We start from the raw sequence: 25,634 nt of genomic DNA, 5'->3' as shown, positions 1-25,634 counted from the left end.
ACAACCCTTCTTTATATCTAGTTTGAACACACCCCCTTTTAGATTAAAAGCACTGCTCCATGTGCTATTGCCACAGACCCTGTTAAAAAGTCTGTCCCCAAATGTAAGTTAATTTACCAATGGTCCCAAGACACTCCTAGGAAAACTAAGAAATTACACTACAATGATAAGAAACTAAACTGAAAGTATTACTAGGGCTGAACTCACAATATTCTGAGTCCTAAAATGCCTTGAGAAAAATTACTGCATACATACAACTACCTAATGAAACTATTAAATAACATTATTCAGTGTATTGCATTATTTGACCAGTTTTAACAGTTAAACTGTTAACTGGAAAAAGAGATTAAATACTTATCAAATATAGTGCGTGTCTGTAGAAAGACCCATCTCAATGGCTGTAGAGCAAATTAGTCCCTTCTCCTACTCAACATACCCAAAAGTCCTTTGCACTCCTGAAGTAAAGTACACAGAAAAAAACACATTCTCCACAAGGAAAGCACTATTGACCCAAACCACAAGATCAATATTAAAAAAGTCTTCTCGCAAGATTATTAGCAAGTTTCACTACAATCTTTCACCGGTCAGGCAAACAGCTTCCTCCAATAGAGCAAAATACTCTCAAACATTAATTCAATCTTCAAAACACTGCCGTAAAAATTACAGGAATAACTACTGCAAAAAGCTAGATTACGGATGTTAAAATGGACCCATCATACTAACATACCATTTAACCATGTAAATCATACAGTTCTAAACGCTTTTTACAAAGGCAACCAGGGTTAACGTGTTAGGAAAGCAGAGGCCCGAAAGCAGAGGCAGGCAGTAAGAGAGAAGGTATTTTTTGTGCTATCACCAGAACCATTCCCTGACTCACTCCCTCCTGCCCCGGGGAGCAGGCTGGCTTGGTCCACGCTGACAGCTTTCTTGACGTAAGAGAAGCAGAGCACTGACCTAAATGCCGAAGCTGATGAGCTCCTTGCAGCTCACGCCCGAGGAAAAGGGGCCAACACGGATTCAAGCTGCCAGCTATTGCAGCCCGAGGCTGTTGCTGCGAAAATACTCGCCGAGACCGAGAGCCCCACATCACCTCGATCTCTTGAGCCTCAAACCTCCATAAAACGACCGCAAAGCGAAGTCTAGGCTGAGATTAAGAGCAGAGATTTTCAACGGGGCGCTGCACATCCCCGCAGCGCCTCGTTAGCAGCAGAACTGGCAGCACCAAGGTCTCGGGCAGAAAGGCAAAACCCGAGGTACCGAAACCTCGGACAAGGTTTCACCACACCCCGGGCGCGACTTCAGCCGGGCAGGTATTCAGTGAACGGCAGGTTAATCATCAACTCCGTGCCCCGAGCAAGGCGCGGAGCGGCGGCAGCGCCCTCTCTCCCGTTACCGGGGCCGCCCCTCCCGCCCGGCAGCCGCGGCTGCGGCGCGTCACCCCCCGGGCCGAGGGGCGGGCGGGGGGAGCAGGTGCGGGACCCTCCCCGCTCAGGCGCCCGGGGAGGCGGCGGAGGAGAGCCGGCCCCCGCGGCCGCCCCTCCCACCGTTCCGCCTGAGTGATGGAGCGCGGCGGGAGGGAGTGGAAAATGCCCCGGGGCCGCTCGCAGGGCCGCGGCGCAGCCCCGACCCCGCCCGCCGGCGGCTCCGCCCCCGCTGCCGCCCGGGAACGGTGCGGGCGGGCCCGCATGGCGGCGGGAGCGCGCCGGAAGCTGCGCAGAGGCAGCAGCGGCGGCCGGGCGGGTTGAGGCGGCCACGCGCGACGGGGGCCGGGGCTGCGCGGGCAGCCGGGGGCGCCGGGAACCGGGGGCGGCGGGAGCAGGCAGGTGAGAGCGGGGCTGGAGCCGTGTCCACCACGGGCCGGGTGGGGGCTGCGGCCGGTGGAGAGTGAGTGGCGGCCCCGGCCTGTCGCGGGCCCTTCGGTTGCGGGTGCGGCGGAGAGCGGGGAGGTGTCCCGGGTTCCGAAATGCCGACTGAGTATTTCATGTCAGTAGGTGCGCGGGGACGGGGCGCGGCCCCTCCGCTCCCCGTTAACCGGGGACGCGCTCGGTGCGGCGCCGCGTGTGTCCGTGCACACCCGCCCCTTGCACGGCTCCTCGTGCGCCGGCGATTAACTCTACAAACGCTTTTTTCCTCTGCAGTCTTTCCGTAGCGTATGGACCACTCTGGATGTGGATTAAGAACTGAGAAGGCAGTTTAACCATAGGTTTATCTGAAGGAGCTGGGCACGTTGCGGTGTGGAAGGGCAGGACCCGCGCAATGGGCTGGACCAGCTGCCTGCCATCCCTTCATCCATCCACCCTTAGCCCCTCATTTCCACTCCCGTGGGAAAGAGACTAGGCCTCTGCCTGCGCCAAGTCCCTTCCCGAAGTCTTGCGTCTCTTAGCTGCAGCTATAATAAACGCCATTAGTTTAAACCATATTAAACCACTGGCTTTTTTTTATTTTTTCCAGAAAAACTGAATGTTTTGTCAGCAAAACACATAGCCTCTGTCGCTTGTCATACACCCATAAAAGCATTTAGGATGAGGATGTTTAAGACAAGTTTGACTGAAGAAGAAACTTTCAGAACTTTCTGAACTTTCACCCTAGTTTATTTTGAAACTTCATCAGTTTCATCTTAATTTGCTTAGTCTGTGTTAGGCTTCTTTTCAGGAAAGAAATTTGTGTTTGCTCCCCCACCATGGAGATTTGCAATTCTTCCCAGCACTTATAGGCTGTGATGTAGAGAGAGTTGCTTTCAGGTCCTTTTAAATGTCACCTCCTCCATCCAGCCCGTCAGTCCCACCACCTGCCTTGGTGTCATCCACAAACTCAGTGAGGGAGCACCCGATCCCACAGTCTGTGTCCCATTGCTAAAGACAGTAAATAGTATTGGTCCCAAAACAGGCCCTTGAGGGATGCCACTCATTACTAGGTTTTGCTTAGGGCATAGAGCCTCGACTCTTTGGATGTGGCCATCTAGCCAATTCCTTAGCCATCTAACAGTTTGTCCATCAAACCATATCTCTCTCTCCAGTCCTTCACTTTTTCCTTGTTTTCTGTTTTCTGCCTTGTCAGCTTTGTAGGTCATTGGAGTTTTCATAGGCCGGTTTAACTCACTGGAATGGCAGAAAAACTTGTGCTTTACTGACTTTTCTGTGAGTTCAGTTATCTCTTGGAAAGTCTGATGAGTATGTGAGGTGTCAGGGAAGTTGAGGGGAGAGAAATACGAGAGAGGACCCCCTCCGTTCTGCAGTGAACTGTTAGATCACCTCATGTACTCAAAGAAGCATAACCATAGCATAATTATGCCATGTCCACAGCATATTTAGCATTACATTTTTCAGTATTCAGACTAAAAGAAGGAAAGTAGCATTTTAAATGCTTTACAATGTGACCCAGTAAGTGTGAAAGTGCATTTCTGTGTACTTTCCCATCTGTAATGCAGTTATTGCACATGGCTGCAATGGGTTGTTCCAGTATTTGGTGCAGCAGTCTTTTTTGGTTTTTTGGTAGCTTTGTTGAGCTGATGCCAAATTTTCATACATTGTGCAAAGATCATCAATAACTTCCTGCAGTGTTACAAGCTCTTTGAAAAATATAGGCAGGCCACTTAGTACCACTCTGCATATCTAGTACTAGCAGACCTGTTTTATTTGCTTTTTGTGTTTGTGTTTGAACTGAAAGGATAATTAATCTTTTTTTGAAGTTACTAAATTGACAAGAGGAATAAAATGTCTTTACTCCAGTTCCGTAGTACTATTGCTGAGGGATTATAGGTGGGGGGGGGTATTGTACATCTCAGAACAATACTTAAGCTCTAAAAAGAAGAACAGAAGTAACAGAGACTGAACATAACCTAAAAAAAAAACACAACTTGCTTTCCTTTTGAGGAGGCTAATAGGGAAAACAGGGACTTGCAAAGGGATTAGAAGGAAAAACCTGCAGCTTAATAGTGTTACTAACCTTTTAACTGTATATTTTATTTACGTGGTGAGAAATTTCTTGGAGAATTCCTGTCATGTGAGCTATGTTTTTTATTTACAATGGAGAGCTGAGACTGCTTCAGGCCAAGGAATTTACTAAAAGTCCCTTGAAGAGTAAAGTTACATGTTTTAGGGTTACATGTTATCTGATATAACCTATGATATAGGTTGATATCTGTGCAACTTGTATAAAAAAAATCAGCTTCCTGGCTAGACTAAATATATGATAATATAGTTGAGCTGCAGTGTGATAGTGCTGTTGCCACTGGGTGAAAAACTGGGAGTGCTTGCTTTTCCTTTGTAGTCCAACAAGTGTGCATGCTTTTAGCTAATTCATTAATCTTCACCTTGTGGGAGCCCAGGAACGTACTTTTTCTTGTGCACCTTCTAGCATTACTTTGAAAGCTAAACACGTGTGCTAAGGCATGTGGGTTGATATTTTATGCTCTTGCCTTCTATTAGAGCCATTAGTTTTATAAGTCAGGGTATACTGTCTCTACATGCTGCAGCCTGCTAATTCTGGGAAGTGCTGCTGAACACATTGAAAGTGTCCATGTGACACATCATCATCTCATTTTGACCTGCTCTTAAGTTGTCGTTGGGGTCTGATTTGAAATGAGGGGTTGCATTGTTCCGCTGTGCTGTTTTTAATTCATGCTCTGTTGATTTTTAGCATTCTGTCCAGTTGTGTAGGGTCTCTCCTTACCAAATACTATAAATGCTTTTAGGTTGAACTGGTATTGGCACTGGTCTCAAAGAATGGCTTGAGAAATTTCCCTTTTTGGAAGGAACTAGAATCTGAGTTGGTGCTGTACTGTATGAAAGGGTTGAAAGGACACCATGGTGTGAGAGAGGATACTTTTCAGTGGAAGTACTGAAAAGGGAACAGTTGTGACTGAAAGAAAGATAGTACATTGATGACTTTGCAATTCAGCTTACCTTAACTTCCTCATGCATCTTGAAGAGATACGTATTTATTCTAATTAGTTCCATTGGAAGTCAGCAGGAGCAGAATTGGATCCCTGTAGTTCCACCCCCCTGTTTTGCTGCCTAATTGAAGGTGTAGTTAACCCCAGTGCCAGTGAAAGAATGGACTTACAGAGCTGCCTTCTGATGTGCACCTGGGTCGTACTGAAGTGGTACTCCACAACTGAATCTGTGTGTATGTGTGATAGGTGAGAAGAGAAGATTTTGACTCTGAATTTGAGAGTCGTTGGAAATACAAGATTCAGTACCTATTGTAAAATATGCAGTGGAGTTACACAGTCATGAATACTGCGGAAGAGCTTTAGTTTGCTAGGAAGACTGTAACCTTGTTAAATTAACATTAGGAGAAATTTCCAAAAGTGGCAGTAGCAGCAGAATGCCCTTCTGTAGTTAAAAATTGTTATGTTTGCAGGACAAACTTCTGACAGTTTATTATGCAATAAATTCACTGCTTTGAAAGATGCAGCAGTGGGGTTTTTTTAGTTGGTGGTTTTTTTTAATGTTCCTCAGCATCAACCGGTAGCCCCATGGGATCTTACTGTGGCCATTTTTAAAGTTCATTCTTTCTGAGGATTAGATGCAGTAAGGTGAGATGCCCAGCAAGACTTCTGCGTTTCTGCAAAGTATAAGACATCTACATTTCTGCACTTGGAAAATATGTGAGACCTTGCAGTGCGAAGAATAGATAAGCTCGCAAATTCAAGACTTAAAACTGTTAAATCTATTATGTGACTTAATTTTGAGTTCATAATCTGCACTGTAAAAAAAAAATTATTTTCCGTTAAGTAAATACTCCTCTGAATTAATTTCCACAAATTATACAAGCTGCATTATTGTTGGTAATTTTTTTTTCCCCAAACTTCAGCCTAATTTTTCTTTAATTGTTTTATTTACTTCTTATTTTTCAGGAGTCTTTGAAAAACCCTTAGTGGTCATGACATTGTTACAAGGGACATAAGTTAGCCAGTGGCTCAGAATGATGGATACCCAGAAGACTACAAATGGTTTGCAAGTGATTGGAGAAGGGACTGGTGTAGGGAAATCGACACTCCACATGGTGGGGTATTTGGGAAAAGTCAGTTGAAATTTGTTTTACATATGTGCAAAGTTCATATTTTTCTCTGTTTTGAGAGATTTTTAATTGGTCTTAATTTTACCAAAAAAATTCCCTAAATTATTTTCCACGGAAATCTATAACAATGGCGAAAGATTATTCTAAGTAAATCAGTGCCTCTGATTTTTTTTTTTTTACTGGCACTATTTTTAGAATTGTTTGCATTCTTATGAAAATTGATTTGTCTTAAAAAGATCTGAGCTTGTGTTCTCTGGCAGTAAGTGCCCTGTGGTTTAGTTCAAGTAATAAAATAAAATGTGCGTAACTGTTGTTAAAGATGCCTTATTTTAATATTTAAATAAAAATATAAATTTATTTAGAACTTGCTACCATACAAATATATAAATACTAAAAAAGAAACCAATGTAGTTTTTTTATATTGTACGGTATTATTTGGAAGTTGCACATTGTTTTTTTATCCTGATATGTATGTCTTACCTTTGGAGAATATAAGAAATGCATAAATTTATGCTGCTTTATCTTTCTTGGTTTATCTTTATTTTAGAACTCTAATCCTGTGGAAACAACTGCCCATGAGTATTGTCCAGTCTGCAAAGAGAAGGGTCAGATCCAAGCTTTACGGACTTACCGGATTAATTTTCAAGAGTCCATTTTCCTTTGTGAAAATCCTCAGGTATTATACTAATAAACAATTTTATTTGGCAATGCAGAGGCCTTTACCTTCAGTGGTTTCATGTCTCTGGTGATTTTTGTGGTGGTAAGCAGACTATTGAAATAGGACCCCTTTCAGTCTGTATGCTTGAGGATATCTGCCTGTATATAGAAAAAACTCCATAATTAACCTTTGTACAGTGTTTAGGCATAGGTACTTACTCTAAAGAATTAAAAGAGTAAATTAAAATGAATAAAGGAGGGATTTGCTTATGTAACAAGGGAACACAAGTGGTACCAAATGAATCTTTGTTCGAGTCAGAATAGGAGGTGAGAATTTGATGGCCCATGTAACTAATTCATGATTCTTGCAGGTGTGAGTGTCCCATTTTTCCTTCTTTAAGTCTGGGAAATGCAAATGGGTTTATAATTATAATTACAATGTTTTTGTTTTATTTTTTTCCTTTTTATGTTTAACCTTAGCTGGATTTCTGTGCTGCTTGATATTTGAGTTGTGTGATTTTTCTGCATCTCCCTTCACTGCTTCATGCATGTGGGGAGGGTATAGCAATCCCAAATGGACCGGTGCCCTTAAATTAGTAGAGACTAGACTAGATAGTGGTCTCTGAGATGCCTTTTCCATCCCTTCCTGCTTTTAACTAATTATAGTATAGTTCTGGAGATTGGTAACAGCAACTTGTCTGTATTCTGGTTGCAAAATAGCTGTATGTATATACGACTTTACCAACACCTAGTCTAAGGCATCGGGATAGCCTGAGAGGATACCCTGCCAGTTTGGGCACCAGTAGTCTCTCAGGCATGAGATGATCATGCCAAATCTGTATCCTGAAGGAATGCATTTAGCGCAAAATAACACTAGAAAACGCTCCTTAGCAAAATGAGGTTGTTTTCAGCAGTTGGAAAAATTTACTGGAAAAGTAGTGTTGAATTACCACTGCTCATACATTTACTTCACAGTTGCTTATAAAACAATGTTTGAGTAAAAGACACTTCCTGTCATATATATGCTGAATATATGTATTGACTTAATTACAGTATCACTTTAAAGTCCTTAAGGCCAGGTTGGATGGAGTTCTGAGCAACCTGGTCTTGTGAAAGGTGTCCCTGCCCATGGCAGGGGGTTAGAACTAGATAGTCTGTAGGGTGCCTTTGAACCCAAGCCATTCTGTGATTCTACATTCCATTTTAACATTATGTTTTGTACCTATTTTTAGCTCTTGTTCTCCTGAAATTGCTTTGTAGATTTCACTGTAACTTTCTTTCCTTTAGTGTATCTACCCACTTGGTTATAAACCATTAGACAGCATAATTACTTCTGCTGGTTCAGGAAATCATCAAGCTCCATCTACTCATAAGAAAAGAAAATTGTGTGATACCAGTGACTTTTCTCCTGTTGAATCAGATCCAAAAAAAGCAAGAACTAATCATCTGGTAAATGCTGAGCACGCTATTAATACAGACCCTATTGTGAAATGCTATCAGAATAGCTTATGTATTCCTAAGTCAAGCCTACATGATGACCAGCAGAAACCTAGTAACAATGGGGAGTCTTGCATGCAGAAGGTGGACTTTGAAACAACCACCAAGACTGACAACCATCAAGAAAGCCCACCCAAGACTTCTAATCCCAGAATACAACTCTTGCCAAATTCTGAACTTTTATCAACGTCTGAAATTTCACTGAAAGAGGATACAGGTTCCACTAATAACATAGATTTCTGTCTTCAGTGGAGAAACATACATAATCTTTGTTGGCTAGATTGCATTTTGTCAGCACTGGTACACCTAGAAACATTAAAGCTTGCCCTAGCAGAAGAACGTAACAATGGAAAATGTTTACTCCAGAAACTCCTAACAAAATATAGTCAAGCAACTATGCTCCTGAATACCTGTAAAAGGAGTAAAGTAAAAGGTGAGTAAATTTAGCTGCTGTTTCTTCTGGCCATGAATATGTGGAATTTAGTACAGTGCACTTAAATATGCCTCCGTTCTGTTTCAAGATCACAAAAGAATGAGTTACAATTCATTACCATGAATTTGCAGAGTAGTGTGCTTTGTATAGCAGAATCCTAGTAACCTCTGAAATTGTTTTTCTTGGGGCAAACGTGCACTCTTTGAAGGCATCAAACACTGAGCTTCTCTTGAATTGTTTTGTCATGTCACAGGAAGATTTTGTGCATTATTTATGTAATTGAGCCTTACTTTGTTTCCCTGGTTAGCATGTTAGGATGCTGTTCTAATAATAATCTTCAAATTAATTTCTGTTGTGGTTTATATCATTGTTTAAATAGGCAGTAGTTGCCTTATGACACCAAAATAGTAAAGCTGGGAACATATGTTCTTTCCTGGCTCCAGCTGTGCTTATTGAAAGAATGCCTCCCCTAGGGTCTGCAGGCTGCAGTGTAGATGACAGTGCCTCCTAACCTGTCTCAGTCAAAAGTAGTCAAACATATTAACCTCATTCATGTGGTCTGGGAAGGTTAACAGGGGGTTAACGGGTCAGGTCAGCTTAACAGGTTTGAGGACTGTAACCTCTGAGCACAGGGGCTGTGATGGGCAGCTCAGGGCAACCTTCGAGCAGCACAGCTGGACTCGGGAGGATGTGTTACTGTAGTCTGCTGGTGTGGTCTTTGGTCGTTTTCTGTTCTGTGGATTCAGTTTAAAATTCTTTAACTAAGATCATGGTTTTTTCAGTCCTCTTGAACTGGACCATTGGTGTCATAAGTCTAAACTTCTAAGGCATGATCTTTAGATAATTAAAGAGCTCCCTGGTTTGGCAGTACCTTTCATGAATTTCCATAGACGTCCCATTGGAATATCTGTGTTTGAACATAGAGACTGTAGTCCCAGAACGGCCTTAGGTAACTTGAAGAAAAAATTAGAGGTATATCAAAAGTGGTTTAATTCATGTTACAGAGGTGAGAGGGCAGGGGGGAGCCAAAATATTCTGAAGTAGTTCATGTACTCTGCTTGCCAGAAAGTCAGGGTGCTTGAGTCAAGGTTTTCAGCTATTACTGGGAAGCCCTCTTCATAGAACATGTCTGAGATGTTTTTCCTTCCCCTTTGATGGGCTGTGTTTGCAAAGGAGCTCTGGTGTGCAATAACCTTTAAATGGGAATGTTAACTGTTGGAATATAGGGGTGTTTGAGAGAACCTAAACGTTTTCATTGGAATTGGAATTGCTCCAAAACTATGTTTGGGTTAAAGTGGAGAGGGTATTTTGTGTGTAGTTTTTCAGCATCTCTTTCATTCAGCTGCTTTTAAAAACAATAGAAAGCAATATAGCTGCAAGAAACTTCTCTTTTCCTTTTTTCTGTGTATAGAGTTTGTATGTAATAAACAGTTTTAACAGCTATTCTAAGTACATCCTTTAATTTCTACAGGTTACAATCATAATTGTGTAGTAGAAATTATGTTCTTGCTTGTGCCTAAAGAGTGTTTATGTGGAAATACACAAATTGGCGAAATTAAAATACATAATAAGATACATGACGAAAAAAATATTTTTAAGTGTAAAATTATTTTTACTGTTTTAAAGACTCACTTAGGAAGTTAGTATTTAATCTGAAACAGTACATTTAAATGTTTTATTATTGAATAACATTAGAAAGTATGTAAAAGTTTTCTCTTAATCTCTGAATCTGCAGGATTTGTAATATGTGGTCAGAGTATCCTTAAAAATTGTTACTATCTAGCTCTTAGCCATAATTTAATCAGATCAAGTAGTTGTTAGTTAGCACACTGTAGTAAAGTGTGAGTAACTTGTGTAAATTCTTCTCTAATTTTCAAATCAATTAATACCAAGAATTGACTGTTTTACTAAGTTTCAGGCAAGTATGGGTCAGTATGAAAGGCATCAGTCTGCAGAGAAAGAGTGCATGTTAGGAGTTACATATGTGTGTGAAAAGGTGGGAGTGTCACACATAAATACACAAAGCCGTATTTTTTTCTGTAGATGTTCTTCCAGAAGCAGAATCTCATCTCAATGAAGTCAGAAACGTAATGTTTACAGAGCTTCAGCCTCGGCTTAGGTGTGAATTGGGTAAGTACTTAGTGCAGCATCTCAGTATTTACTTACAGAAAACTCTGTATGTAAAGCCTTTTATGTCAGTTCGTAAAAGCGTGTGTATACATATGCATGCAACACAGTCTGGAAATACATTTGCTTGAATTGGCAACATACACATACTTTATAGTATAATCAGCTGGTTTGTCCCTTGCCTATTCTGACTTTTTGGAGAGCATATTCCCATATTTGTAATTATGCTGTAGTCATGACATTGTCATTGATAACAACTCCCTTTGCTGTGAGGATTAGAAACAGAGCCTTGAAATGATAACTGAAATGATAACTGAAGTTTAAATCCTAGCAATAATCTTATCTTCTTCCTTTTTGAAGTACTGAAAGGTGATTTCAAATATTCAGTGACGGTTTTTTCTGCCCTTTCTTTGAAGGTAATATGGAGAATCCAGTGTTTGCACTCCATCTACTCTTGCAGTTGGATCAACAAACTGAGAAACTATTCTTGCATTCATTTTCATGGAAGTTTGAATGTGTATATTGTGGCTACAAATACCAGAACCGGTGAGATTTTTAAGTAGCTTTTATATCACTGTTCTATCCCACCTTTTAAAATCCACATATGATAGTTGGCTTTCTTCAGATTTGCAGCTTTTATAAAGCTTATGCTTGTTGGTGGAGTTGTACGTGATCCACCTTTTTAGATTAGCATTTGCAAATAGTTTACTGCTATTTTGTGTCTTAAGAAACCACGTTATCAATTAAGGAAGAAATAATAGGTAACACCGCAAGTCCGTGGCCACACTTGCTCTGGTATTTTGCTGGGAGTATTCAAGTTGTTGTGGTTCTAAAGAATATATGCCTAATACACTTTTCCTATTGAAGAATACCTGTAATATTCATTTGGATTACAAAGAATCAGAGATTCTCTGACATAATGTATCTATTTTAAAATAGTATTACAGGAAAGTAATTTTTTGAGAATTGATTTACTTCTGCATAGCTGCAGGTACAAGCTAGTAATTTGGGCTCCTTTTAGAGTCAGAAGAAGAGGAGAGACACCTTCAGAAGACAGCTCACTTTATTTGAAAAACATCTGTTTCTCTCCACTGTCTTAGGTTTATACAATAAAATTCTAGATTCCCAAGTGAAATGAGATTAATGCTGTCTATTACTCTTACAGTTAATAGGTAGCCCTGGTTAATAGGATGTGCTCAATAGCCTTGGTTACATGCTGTGCTTTTTTAAAAGTTGAAAAATTTAGGTTAGGTTGAATATAATGGAAGTCCTTTCTGTGGCTAATGAATGAATACACTGTGTTACTTCACTTTAATATCCCGTACATTGTATTTTTGTACAATATAACCTCTGCTATGAATGTTCTGTTTTTTAAAAACAAGACCTTGTATAACATGGATTCCGAGGTAATTTGTTACCACTTTCTTCTCCTCTTGAGATTCCGTATTAGTAAATTATGTGGATCCTGATACAAGCTCTGTCCTATGTTGGAAAGGAAACGAAGATAACATGGAAAGGGAAAAAGAGCAGATAATCAAATAATGTAAAACTGAAGGCCGCAGAGCTGCTGAAAACAAATTGTAACTGATGCTGTTTGAGAGAGCTGAATTCAGTGCTGACTTGGATGTGATGCAATCACAGTGAATTTCACAGAAATGGCCTGAACATTAATAGAATTTGGCTTTTATATAAAATTTGGGTTTATAACTTTTTTCTCCTGGTAAAGCGTGTATATTTATTTTTTTCTGATCTGCAACTCAGCTTACTCTGTTTCTTTTTGTGTGTCCAGATTTGAGAAAACACTAACAACATTTGCAAATACAATCCCTGATTGGCATCCACTTAACGCTGTTCATATTGGACCATGTAATAACTGTGGTGATAGATCTCAAAGACGACAGATGATTTTGGAAAAGTAAGTTTGAATATGTGAACTTGAAAATAAAATACATACAATTGTGACACTTTGTTTATTGAATGTATGACTTTCAAAGCCAATCTGTTATTTGGGTGTACAGAGATTCTAAAATTTAAAATCTGATAAATACTCAGTTTTTAATATTTTAGATCATTCTTGAATGCTGAAATGGCAAATAGTGTTTAATAAACATGAAACATAGAACAGTGTTTAACATGCTGACCAGCACATGTGTTTGTTCGATATAAATACTTACATCAAGGAGTATATACAGAAAAATTATATGCGCTGTCAGCCTTTCCATAGCCCCTACCATTGGTGAATAAAACTGTTGTTTGATCATTCGTTCACTAGTTTGACTCAGGAACAATATCCTTTCCTACTGAGATTATGGCACAGTTTTCTCCTTTCTTTTTTTTTTATTTCCCCTCCCCCCCAGTTTTTCCTTACTCCCCAAATCCCTTATTTGGTAGTATTTTTTCCCCCCTAAATCTATAACAAAATGAAATATCCAGTTGGGATTTCTTTTCCCTTGACTACTGTGTAATCTGAAGAGTCCTATGAGGAAGTAGAATAATAAGGGCAGAACCACATACTCTTAGAGATGCCTTACTTTTTCATTAGGAACTTTTGCCACTGTTTTATCATAATAAACTGGTTTTTTATTGTTTCTTTGTCAGAGTACCTTCAATATTAATGTTACATTTCATGGAAGGCTTGCCACATAACAACTTGAAGAAATACTCGTTTCAATTTGAGGAAGACACTTACCAAATAACATCTATTATTCAATATCAGACAGATAAGAAGCACTTCATAGCCTGGTGTTTGAATCCTGATGGTAAGAATCACAGAATGGGTAAGGTTGGAAGGGACCACAGTGGGTCATCTGGTCCAACCTCACTGCTCAAGCAGGACCATCATAGAGCACATAGCACGGACTTGTGCCCAGATGATTCCTGAATATCTCCAGTGATGTTATTGAATATCTCCAGTGAGGGAGGCTCCACAACCTCTCTGCAACTTCTTCCAGTGCTCAGTCACCTGCACAGTAATAAAGTTCTGCCTCAGGTGGAACTCCCTGTGCATCAGTTGCTGCCCTTTGCCTCTTGTCCTATTGCTCAGCACCATTGAGGGGGGAGCCTGGCTGCATCCTCCTTGATACTCTCCCTTCAGATACTTACAGACATTGATGAGGTCCCCTGTCAGTCATCTCCTCGAGGCTGAACAGGCCCGGCTCCCTCAGCCTTTCCTCATAAGAGAGTAGAGTTTATAGTTCTTATCTTCATAATATTTCATAAATTTACATGCATTACTGTTTTATGGGTTACTGCAGTAGTCTCAACAGTCAATATATAATAACAAAGATTTGTCTGTATTCTAAACTTCGTATTAAAATGTGACTAATTGGGGGAACTTGGTTTGATTTAACTGATTTGTTCAGCACCCTGCAGTGCACTCACTGGCAAAAGTAACTTGGCCAGGGTTTTTTCTGCTCATAACTTTGTAAAAGTTAAATGATTCAGTCTGACCATGACTGTGGGATAAATAGTATTGGTTATGGTTATTTTGAAACCAGAGATTGATCCATTCTTGGCTGGAAGCGAGGGCACCTATGGAACTATGAGCATTAATGAAGTTTCTTTTTATTTCTGAACTTTACGGCACCTGAGGAGTGGGAGGCACAAATCCATGTTAGAAACTTTACTAATGGTAAGATGGCTGGAAACTCCACAATCAGAGAAGGTGAAAAGTTGATATTTTGATACTCATGCTTCTGTAGAGAGAATGGAGTACAGTCTTATGAAGTGTTGTGACAACATGAAAATTGTCTAAATCATACTGCCAGAGTTTAAGAAATAAAAGAGGGAGCAGCTGGGAAATGCATAGTTAAGAGCCTCCTATACATTACACATATCTATTTTTAAGTTCTTTAAGCTGTAAAAGATTTGTTCATGATCCATGGACAATTTGCAGATGATGACACAAGAGTATTAAAATGAGCAGTTTCTCTTAAACCTCCATCCTTCCCACCCTGGCAATGTAAAGATCTACAGAGGAACTTAATTTGAGAGGTAGTTCTTACCTCAGACCTGTGAAGGTATTTTCAGACATGATGTCTCAGCCAAAAATCCCTTAGCTTTGTTTTATGTTTGACCTACTCTGACTTGTAATAATACTGCTGCAAGTTCTGCTTGTGTTTGATCTTTATACAGTGGAAGTCTCCCAGTTTTCTCTTTAGAAAAACCCTCTATTTTTTGCTTGTCAGGGGAATGGGTTAATAAAAGTACTTGACAAGTGTGAGGATAGTGACTTCAACTTTAAAAGTCTCTGAGTCTCTGCACTGGTTGCTGTTTATTTTTCAGGAACTTGGCTTGAATGTGATGATTTAAAGGGGCCATATTGCAAGAGACATAAAAGATTTGAAGTTCCTTCTTCGGAGATTCATATTGCTGTCTGGGAAAAGAAAACATCCCATGTGCCAGAAGAACTGAATTCACAGTTCCAGAGTAAAAATACTGAAGATTTTCCTCTTAATAACATACAGTCAAATTCCATGGTGTTGCACTGTGGTTTTGATAACACTGTGGGCAAAACGTCTGCAGAACACTGCAAAGAGGATTCTGTGAGAACCCCAGAGAAGAAACAGCAGCGAGTAGCTGAGGATGAAAGTACTGTTCATGATGGTTTAGAAAGTCTGGCACACAATGATTTCGTAACACTGATGCCTGAAGAAGTTCAAATTGACTCAGAAGGTAAATCGCTGCCAAACAGACAGGGGGTGGGAAATAACCTTATTGTTGAAATGGGCACACCGCAACAGCTGGAACCAGCTTTCTCACTTAACACTCCATATGCAGGAGAGTTTGCTGGTACCAGTCTAGCTATGAACAATAAATGCACATTATATGAAAATTCCAACATTTGCTTACCTCTAGAAGAGTTGAACCCAGCAAATATTACTCCTTCTGTTGCTAAAAAACATGACCCTGACTCGTCTGACTCACCACTTGCTCAAAGAACAGATGACAGAACTAATTTAGCTAACAGAGAACATGGATTAAATTCAGAACTACAGCTACACAAGAAATTGCCAGCAGTAGAGAATACTATACAAAAATCACCTGACTTGAGATATGCAAGCAAAACTGTCATTAATTCTCAAGTTGGCAGTTCTTCTGCTGCAAATGATTCTGTTCAGCCTTCACACAAAGACCAAAAAAGAGGATTTGTAGGAAGCTGGGTAAAGAAATTATTAAGCAAGAATACTTCCTTTATGCCTTCAAGTGCCTCAGCTCTCAAGAATGAGAGAAGTTGCAAAACTCCCTCAATGCAAAAAGTAAGTGAAGTGCGGCTGCCAGTTAAGGGTGCAAGTAACTTTGGTGGATTTCAAAGCAGAGGTACAAACAAAACAACTGAGACCCCAAAGTCACTGGCTCCTCAGAGTAATAATAGACATCCTTTATCAGATTACAAAGGATTTTCTCAAAGCACTCGTCTTCCAACAGCAAGGCATACCACTATTGCTGATCCAGCTTGGAGTAAGTCAGGAAGTACATTGGGTACCTCAGGTAAAGTGACTCAGTGCCATTCACTTGACTGTAACTCTGGGAAGGCAGAAGAGTCAGATAGCGACAAAACAAAAAAACTTCGCCTGAAACTGTTAAAAAAACTGAATGCTAAAAAGAAGCAGCTGGCTTCACTGGATAGACTAGCAGTGGAACAGAAGAAACAGGAAAAACCTGTGAGTGGCAACATAAGCACCCCATCGCAGATTGAATCTCAGAATGACAGTGAAATATTGCAGAGCTTTTTAAGGGAACTGCAGTATCAGATTGATGCCACAAATAATGAGGCTGAATTTAATGTAAACTCTGTGTCAGGGTGCACTGCCCATAGTAACACTGATGAAATACTGGCAGAGTTACTGTCCCCTGCTTCAACTGTTGCTTCCTTAGAGGCTCTAAAAAGTGAGGACGAATGTATGTACATGGAGATGGTGGATAGCAGTGTTGCAACAACAGGGTCTGATGAGAAGACCAGTGTGCCACATGCAGCAGTGACAAGTGAGGACCACAATTACTACAGTCCTGTAAAGGACACTAATTTGGAACTTGATGCAATAAACAAACCCAGTGGGAAAAAACTTGCTTTTGAAAGTCCTACAAGAGAAGATATCCTTGAAGACCTGTTCTCCATTTCAGCACCAAGCTCAATGGCAGGTGACATAGATTTACCTCATTTTGATGAAACCCTGTTTGAAACTTGGTAACTATTCGGTTTCTTGGTTTTAAGTGGTTTTTTCAGTATTATGTATATTTTGAAACAAAGCACTACTAAGTTATATTTTCTAATTAGTTTAATTGCACACTGGCTGTACTTGAACAATTTACATTTGATGTAATATTTTTCTTAAAATTTTATTGTAACAAGCAAATCAGGTTTTAATGAATTTCATTGTTCTGAGAAGCAGTTATTTTAGCTGTCAGATATGATGATTTTTAATTAGAAGCTCCTATGAGTCTTAATTTTTGCTGCTTTAAATATGAAAAACATCCATACTCTAGTGAGTTTGAGAAGTAATAAACTTCAGTAGTCTTAATGATGCAATGGTGTAAGAAATATTATTTATGTAGTATTGATTTATTTTACAGGATCACTTCTGAATATCTGACATTAAAAAAAGTTTAAATACATTCTGTAGTCAGGGAATTTTGAGTCCTTTGATATGAAGACTGTTTGTAACATTCTAAACTCGAAACTGGCATTCTGTTAGACTGGCATTCAGCTCTTTACAGAATTACTGTTCTACAAGCTCATGGTGATGCACATGCCCCTTGGATCCAAGGAAGGATGGATACGTGATAGAAATTTTCCTACTTAAAGTTACAGCACGTACTGAGATTTCATCCTGGCTAACTGTGAATGTAATTTGGCAGGATATGCTTCTGAGGCAGGTTACTTTTTTAGGTAAAATTGGTAACAGTCAGTCCAGAGTTTACATCACTAAGAAAGAATAACAGATGCACCTTTTACTTGTTTGTAGCTGCAAAATCATTAATAAAACAAAGATTTCTAAGAACCAGTTTAACTGCAAGTCAATGCCTATAACCATTGACGCTAGGATTTTGTCATGACTAGAGCAATGCACCCCTGTCCATATGTGGGAGTGGCAAGGAGAGGCAAGGTCAATAGGAAGAAAGTAATGGGAAAATGTAGCAAAACAGCACTGACTAAGCAGAGGGATTCACACCTCGGTGTTTCTGGATTTGTATAGATTTAGTTTTGCTAGATGGGAGTATTTTAAACGCATAGACACAGAGCTGAGGGTATTACATGCCAAGTTAAAATAGCTGTACATTTTTCTTGTTCTCAGAAATAACAAAGATTTTATCAGCAAGTCTTTGTATCAGCCATTTTTAGAGGTGTTCTGCATTTTTCATTGTTTTAGATTCCAAGTTCAAAACATTAAGTCGTCAGACTTTTCTGATAGGTGCAGTTGAACATAATAGTTATTACAAGGCATGGCTGCAGATTTTAGTGGTCTTAGATTGTTTGAACTAGGTTCAAAAATTGTTCAAAAAAACTGTCGGTGGCCCTAAACTCACCATGTCAAGTTATTTCTGCTGCAGTTGCATACATTGTAATCAAACTGGTACTTCAGGCAGTGAATGGTTTAATTCTTGAAATGCAAGTCTGTGAAGAACTTGAGCTCCTTCTTTGTTTTAAATACTGTAATTGGTAACATTACAATAGAAAACAAATCAATGGGTTCTGAATGTTAAGTGCTGGTGCACTGCTGGTGAAATGTTTGCCTGTTTGTGAATTCCCTGATCAAAAAAAAGCTGACCAAAACTAGAGTTTGATTTATACGATAATGAAATAGGCACCTCTGCAAGACTTGAGGAAGGTGATGGCATTTCCGTGTGGAGTTTTCCAGGCAGTGATGTATGCAAACCACTAAAAGGCAGCATCTTTCCCAGCCCCAACGGTTTGTCCTGGAGCAGTGGGGAGCTGCCTTCAAGTGTTGGTACCATCAGGGACTGACTGGGTTGCAGTGACCTGCAGCAACCTGTGCAGTGGGAGCTCCTTCAGCACTGGCTCAGGACATGGCACAGACCCAGGGGTGAGTAAAGCAGCGAGCCTGGGGTTGGTGATGCAGAATGCATAGGGCAACAGAAGGAAAACACCCTGATAGAGGATGAGAAAGTCCTGGTGGTAAGGATTATAATGAGCTTAACAGCAGAGGACGGGGGCTTTGGGGACACACCTGCTGTGAAGATACACCTAGACAGAGGCAAAGGCCTCTGGTCACCACTGGCAGCCCCTCTGCAAACTGACTTTAGGACATCTTGGTCTGCAGCTGCGTGGGATTCAGTGTGGATACGCATATATATAGAAGCTCCAAGAACAAATAAATAGCACTTGAGATTAAAGTAAGTATGAAAACAAATCTGTTAGTGCTGCATGTTCCTGGCTGCCTTTTTTTAACTAAAGATGAATCTGTGTTGATTTGTTTGTTTCCTTAAATGTTTTTCTGCCTCTCACTTGCCTGTGCAGGTGAGAATTCAGCTGAGATTGAATGAAAAACCCATGACCAAAGAAACTGTTTGGAATTTGGTGGTTACTGGACATTTATAATTGAGACTAGTTTTAAAATACAGCTTTTTATTTGCCACAAAGAGAATACAAAGTATTGTAGTAGTTTTTGTCAGTTAGAAATACACTAAGTGGGCAGAGAGCAAGCAGAGTTTAGCAATCACTAGTCACTGTATTATGGGGTTTCATCAGTGTTCTAGGGTAAAGTTCTGAAAGTCTAATGGCTTTAAGCACCGCCATCTTCACCAGTAAACCATGTCTCCAAGTGCCACATCTACACGTTTTTTGAATGCTCTCAGGGACAGTGACTCCACCACTTCCCTGGGCAGCCTGTTCCGGTGCTTGACAACCTCTTTGGTGAAGATTTTCCCTAATATCTAATCTATACCTCCCCCGGTGCAACTTGAGGCCATTTTCTCTCTATCGCTTTCTACCTGTGAGAAGAGGCCAAGCCCCACTTGGCTACACTCTCAGGTAGTTGCAGAGAGTGATCAGGTTAGTCACTCATACCCTCGGGCCTCCTTTTCTCCAGGCTAAACAACTCCTGCTCCCACAGTCACTCCTCATCAGACTCGTGCTCCAGACCCTTCCCCAGCACTGTGGCCCTTCTCTGGACATGCTCCAGCACCTCAATGTCTTGTAGTATGGGGCCCAAAACTAGACATGGTATTCCAGGTGCAGCCTTACCAGTGCAGAGTACGGGGAGGGTCGATCACTGCCCTGGTCCTGCTGGCCACACTCTTGCTGACACAGGCCAGGATGCCATTGGCCTTGGCCACCCGGACACACTGCTGGCTCATGTTCAGCTGCTGCATCTCCAGGTTGTTTTCCTCCAGGCAGCTTTCCAGGCACTCTTCTCCAAGCCTGCAGCGCTGCATAGGATTGTTGTAACCCAAATGCAGGACCTGGCCCTTGGCCTCACTGAACCTCATTCAGTTGGGCTTAGCCCCATCAGTCCAGCCTGTCCAGATGCATCTGTGGAGCCTTATCAGTCTGTGTCTTCTGATTTGGGAAAGGCACAGTCATGGCACTTAGAGTTCAGAATCAGCTCTGGGGAGATAGCACTCTGATTCACATCTTACGACTTGATGATACATTCAGTCACAGCACAGGGTGGGAAAAAGGGCCGCCTTTTCACATCCTGCCTACAACAAGCAAGCAGATATGCATAGGAGCTGCCTGGATGGATTTTAAGCTGTATACCTGCTAGAGCACATTCTAGAAATGCACTGCAGTGCTGATTACAAATCCAATTTTGATGTTTTTCATGGCAGGCTATTGCCATTTATTCTTCCAGCACTGGTTTTTACTTTAAGTAATTATTCCCTTCCTGACAATGTATCTGTGAGACCAATTGTGTCCTGTCAGTGTTCCTTTTGCAAAGCTGAACAGTTGCTGTTCCTGATGTGAGCCTCTTCGTGCTCAGAGCCAAGCACATTAGCTTTCGAGCAGTTCATGCAGCTCTTAAGTGTGTGCTGTGCTTTGAAGTCTGCCAGGATTCGGTTTTGGAGTGGAAGAACTTACAGTCTAAGACAATGTGCGGTCAGAGCAAGAGAGAAAACAAGGTTAATGGGGTTACCAGGCTGATGAATTTTGCAGCATGATCAGTTTTGCACAGCTACATGGTGTAGTTGTCTGTGAGGGAGATGCCGAAGCTGAACAGCGCAGACCACGGTGGAGCCATGGGGCTCATGAAGGAGAGAAAACGCTGGGGAAGGAGTGTAAAGAGGTAGGGTGCTTGGTGCCTTCAGCTTACATTTTCAACAGAGAAGCTGAAGAAACCCTCAAGAGATGGTTCTCCCCGGACGTGGGTCTGTATTACTCTTGTAAATGACTATCTGAAGGGGCTTCAGTAATACCCAAGGCTGGGGCTGTTTTCTGATAAAAACCGCTGACCGCTTTTCTGATGAAAACCACTGACCACTTCAGCTGAGATTCTTTTCCCCTTCTCGTTTCCATCCTTCCATGGAAACTGCACTTGCCAAGGGGAAGCTCGTGCATGGGAATGAAGCACAGCTTCAGCACACAGCCCCAGCCCTGTCCCGCCCCCGCTGCAGCTCAGGAGGCCGTTCGCTCTCTACCACTCGCAAGCTCCCCGCGGGGAACGTGCTCCACGCGGCCGCTGGCCCTCTCGAAAGAAGGAGCTCGGAAAAGCGACGTCCGCGGTGACACGGGAAGGAAAAGAAAGGTCTCAGTGTTTCCGCCCGGTTTCGAACCGGGGACCTTTCGCGTGTTAGGCGAACGTGATAACCACTACACTACGGAAACTCCCGGTGAATGTGTGGGCCTCTGCAGCCCCCCTTGAGGGATCACACGGAGCACCCTAAACTCCATTGTTGATACATTCTATGGGTGAAACTCCTCCGGAGGGGACAGGAAGTGCAAGGTCCTGGGGCTGAAAGCGGGTCTCGGGCAGTTCCCAGCTGCATAAAGGCGGCGCGGGCTGGGTCCAGCCGCCGCGAAAGCGCTCCTGCGGGAGGGAACAAAAAAGGACGCGCGAGCTCCACAAAAAAGGTGCGCTCCGTCCCTGGGTGGGCTCGAACCACCAACCTTTCGGTTAACAGCCGAACGCGCTAACCGATTGCGCCACAGAGACGCGCTGGGCCAAGAGCTGGCCGAGCCGCACCTGATTCCCGCGGCGACCGGGGGCGGGCCGCGCGCCTGGTTCCAAGGTTTCTCTCTCCGCTTTGGGAGGCCGGGCGTGGGTGGGTTGGGGTTTGGTGGCCGTTTGCTTTTTCAATCTGAAGAACAGTTTTGTTTTGTTTTTTTTTATCCTTTTTCTCTGTTGTTTTCGGTGCCTTTTCCCATAGGAGCAAGCAAGGGATTGGGAAACAATGGACAAGCAGAAAATATTAGTGGTTAAAGCGCTGCCTATTGGTGGGACAGTTGCGGATGGGAGCCTGAAAGCTGTTCTCTGAGACAGACCAGACAGCAAGCGGAAGCTCTGACAGTATGTGCCAAGGACAAGGAAGGCAAAAATTAGCATCTGCCTGTTACTCAATACATGGCCAAAGTATCCAACATCTTTCCTTCTGATAATTTCAGTACCAAAAGGACCAGTTGTGACCACAGACTCGAAGAACGGAAGAAAAAATTAACCCCACAGTATTCAAAGACTGTGATAATTATTTGCACGAGCTTAAGGAATGTGGGTACACTGACAGAAATGAGACAAGGCAAAAGAGACTTCTCAAAGGGGATCAGAGAGGAAGACCTGGGAATCTGCTGCCCAGGCAGCCTCACTTCAGCTCTAAAAAGTCTAGAAAATGAATTATTAATCAATTTGCAGTCACCTAAAAGGTAATAAGGTGATAATGACAGCAAATGTGAGTTGTGAAAACCAAATCAGCAAGGAAGATGTACCCTAGGGGGATGAGGCTCAGGTCAGGAAATACTTAAGCAACCTGCATGTATATAAGTCCATTGGTCCTGATGGGACATATCACAGGTGCTGAGGGAGGTGGCAGGTCCATTGTAAGCTCGCTCTCCATCAGCTTTGATCAATCATGGCAACTAAGGGAAGTGCCCAAGGACTGGAGGAAAGCACACATCACCCCCATCTTCAAGACAGGCAAGAAGGAAACCTGGGGGATACAAGCTGGTCAGCTACACCTGGATGCCCAGGAAGATGATGGATCATCTAATCCTGGAAACCATCTTCAGGCACATCAAAGACAAAGAAAACATCAGTAGTGCTCAGTATGGCTCAAACAAGGGTAAGTCATCCTTGACCAACTTGATAGACTTCCATGATGAAGTGACTGGCCTGGTAGATGAGGGGAAGGTAGTGGATATTGTCTACCTGGACTTCAGTGGCGCCTTTTGACACTGTCTCCTCTGAGATCATCGCAGAGAAGCTGTTGATGTGTGCGTTGGACAAGAAGATGGTGAAGTGGATTGAAGAGTGGCTGAACAGAGGGTCGTGACCAGTGGGATGATCTAGTTGGAGGCCAGTAACTAGCAGTGTACCCCGAAGATCAATACTGCTCAACATTCCATTAATGATCTGGATGATGGGGCAGAGTGTAACCTCAACAGGTTTGCAGACAGCACCAAACTCAGAGCAGTGATTGACAGATCAGTGGGTGATGCTGCTATCCAGAGGGACCTTGACAGGTTGGAGAAACAGGCTGACAGGTGTCTCATGAAGTTCAACAAGGAGAATTGCAAAGTCCTAGACCTGTGGACAAAAAAAAAACAACAAAACACATGCACCAGTACATGCTGGGGGTACCCAGATGGAAATCAACTTGGCAGAAAGAAATTTGGGGGTCCTGGTGGACATCAGGTTGAACGTGAGCCAGCAATAGGCCTTTATGTCCAAGAAGGCAAATGATTCCCTGGAACGCATTAGACAAAGCATTGCTGGCAGGTGAAGAGAGGTGATCCTGCCCCTCTTCCTCAGCACTGGTGAGACCACATCTGTAGTACTGTGCTCACTTCTGACCTCCTCAGTACATGGGAGACAGGGACATACGGGAGAGTCCAGCAGAGGCCTACAAAGATGATTAAGAGACTGGAGCATCTCTCCTATGAAGAAACTGGTCTGTTCAGCCTGGAGAAGAGAAGGCTCGGGGGGATCTCATCAGTATTTATAAATACCTGAAGAGAGGGTGCGAAGAGGATGCAATCAGGCTCCTCTCAGTGGTTCCCAATCACAGGACAGAAGCAATGAGCACAAATTGACATACAAGAGGTTCCCTCTGAACATCAGGGAACCCTTTTTCACTGTGAGTGCGATAAAGCACAGGCACAAGTTGCCCAGGAAGGTTGTGGAGCCTTCTTCCTTGGAGATATTCAAAAGCTGATCCTGGACAGCCTGTTCTAGGGGACCCTGCTTGAGCAGGTGGTTGGACCAGAAGTTCTTTCCAACCTTAACCCTTCTGTGATTCTGTGAATTTCATCCTTTGACAGGGTGGGTGGTTGTCAGGGCTGTCTAGTATCACAATAGCTGCTAAGAAGCTGCTGCTTGGGAGCAAGGGAGGAAAGGATAACAGAGAGAATATCCCTGTGAAGTGGTTTTGCCACTCACTGGGCACTGTTCAAACCCCACTAATCCATAGCTTCCTGGAAAATCACAAGGCTTTGCCTTAGAGGCCTCAGAAGGGGCTGTCCTGGCTTTGCTCAATTTAGTCTCTTGCTAGCAGAGAAAATACCAAACCCACAGCTGTGCCCATGTTGGAGGTGCTTTCCAGTGTCCTGTTGGAGAGGGCTTGGATTCAAACTGGTCTCGCTACACTTCGCAGCAACTCTCCAGGCTCAACCCACTGAGATTTAATAAAGATAAACAAGCCCAACTACCTGCACTGGGGACGGCGAGCACAGATCCCACTGCATGGTGCTCGCTGGTGAGGCAGGAGCGCTGTGGAAGGGGACCCCAGGGGTGAAGTGCAGCCACAGGGATGTCACTAAGCAGTGTGGCTCTGATGTGAACAGGAAGACGAGAGCAGGATGTGAATGTGCTTGTTTTGGGTAGAGCCAGTTTTCTTCACGGGAGCTCAGGTGGAGCTGTGTTTTGGATTTGTGCTGGAAACAATGTTGATCGCAAAGGGATGTTTTAGTCATTGCTGAGCAGTGTTTACACAGACTTGGGGCCTTTTCTGCCTCACATCATCCTGACAGCAAGTGGGTTGGGGGTGCACAAGAAGTTGGGAGGGGACACAGCCGGGACTGACGCCAGCTGATCCAAGGGTTATGCCATACCATGTGGTGTCATGCTCAGCATACAAAGCTGGGGGAAGAAGAAGAAGGAAGGGGGAGAAGTTTGGAGTGATGGCGTTTGTCTTCCTAAGTTACCACTGTGCATGATGGAGCCTGGCTTTCCTGGAAATGACTAAATGCCTGCCTGCCAGTGGGAAGCAGTGAATTAATTCCTGGGTTTGTTTTGCTTGCATGCATGACTTTTGCTTTCCTTTGTCTCACTTTTACCCTTCTGATTCGCTTCCCCCATCCCTGTGGTGGGGAGTGAGCAAGTGGCTGCATGGGGCTGAGTTGCCGATTGGGTTTAAACCGGAACAATGACACACAGAGGGTGAAGAGGAGGAGGTTGTGCTAGAGGGCCCAAAGGGACTACAGGCTCTATCTTCCAGCTCCATGTTTCAAGCTGAATTTGTACAAATCGAATATGAAGACAGCAAGTGAAAGGAAAAAGCCTGGAAAATGTAGAGAAGGAGGGGTTTCCGAGGTGGCGCTCTGGCTGCTCCCACAGTGTCATTTTCCTGGCTGAGCAAAATGAAGACAGCATTTTAAAAACTGCAGCATTGCCCCTTTCTTCATGTTGCACTTCACATTTCCAGCTCTGTTCATACACTCCACTGGGGCTTTGTCAGGCTTCAACGAGGACGCGATGCTGAAGCAGACTAAGTGACGGCAGGTAGT

The 25,634-nt window shown here is 42.6% G+C and overlaps 1 protein-coding gene and 2 non-coding genes across 5 annotated transcripts; 1 reads left to right on the top strand and 2 right to left on the bottom strand.

Annotated features, from left to right (window-relative positions):
* The first annotated feature begins 1,807 nt into the window (after window positions 1–1,807).
* Window positions 1,808–18,555, top strand: USPL1 (ubiquitin specific peptidase like 1). 3 transcript variants are annotated; one of them, XM_027884582.1, is made up of 8 exons: window positions 1,808–1,823; window positions 6,572–6,700; window positions 7,969–8,611; window positions 10,655–10,741; window positions 11,155–11,284; window positions 12,528–12,653; window positions 13,337–13,497; window positions 15,023–18,555. In XM_027884582.1, exons 3-8 carry the CDS (start codon window positions 8,254–8,256, stop codon window positions 16,927–16,929), a joined length of 2,769 nt encoding a protein of 922 aa, XP_027740383.1. In that variant the 5' UTR covers window positions 1,808–1,823; window positions 6,572–6,700; window positions 7,969–8,253; the 3' UTR covers window positions 16,930–18,555. The 3 variants fall into 3 exon arrangements, with proteins under 3 accessions (XP_027740383.1, XP_027740382.1, XP_027740381.1); XM_027884581.1 differs by lacking the exon at window positions 1,808–1,823 and adding an exon at window positions 5,586–5,956; XM_027884580.1 differs by lacking the exon at window positions 1,808–1,823 and adding an exon at window positions 5,586–6,027.
* A 2,896-nt stretch (window positions 18,556–21,451) lies between these two features.
* Window positions 21,452–21,524, bottom strand: TRNAV-AAC. Its single transcript has one exon. It is a non-coding gene; the product is annotated as a tRNA-Val (tRNA).
* Window positions 21,525–21,778: 254 nt separating this feature from the next.
* TRNAN-GUU lies at window positions 21,779–21,852 on the bottom strand. The gene has a single exon. It is a non-coding gene; the product is annotated as a tRNA-Asn (tRNA).
* Window positions 21,853–25,634: the final 3,782 nt, after the last annotated feature.

This window comes from Empidonax traillii, unplaced genomic scaffold (assembly GCF_003031625.1).
Source record: "Empidonax traillii isolate 1590-97213 ecotype Southwest subspecies unplaced genomic scaffold, ASM303162v1 scaffold149:size904812, whole genome shotgun sequence".
Classification (NCBI taxonomy): domain Eukaryota; kingdom Metazoa; phylum Chordata; class Aves; order Passeriformes; family Tyrannidae; genus Empidonax; species Empidonax traillii.
Note: the sequence above shows the minus strand (reverse complement) of the source record. Positions and strands in the feature narration are given on the sequence as shown.

What these genes read in the sequence shown, in the direction of transcription:
- USPL1 (XM_027884580.1), top strand. Translation starts at nt 5,929, where the DNA reads ATGATGGATACCCAGAAGACTACAAATGGTTTGCAAGTGATTGGAGAA. An exon ending in TGGTGGGGTATTTGGGAAAA is followed by an intron (nt 6,028 to 6,571) that starts GTCAGTTGAAAT and finishes TCTTTATTTTAG; the next exon opens with AACTCTAATCCTGTGGAAAC. An exon ending in TAAAAGGAGTAAAGTAAAAG is followed by an intron (nt 8,612 to 10,654) that starts GTGAGTAAATTT and finishes TTTTTTCTGTAG; the next exon opens with ATGTTCTTCCAGAAGCAGAA.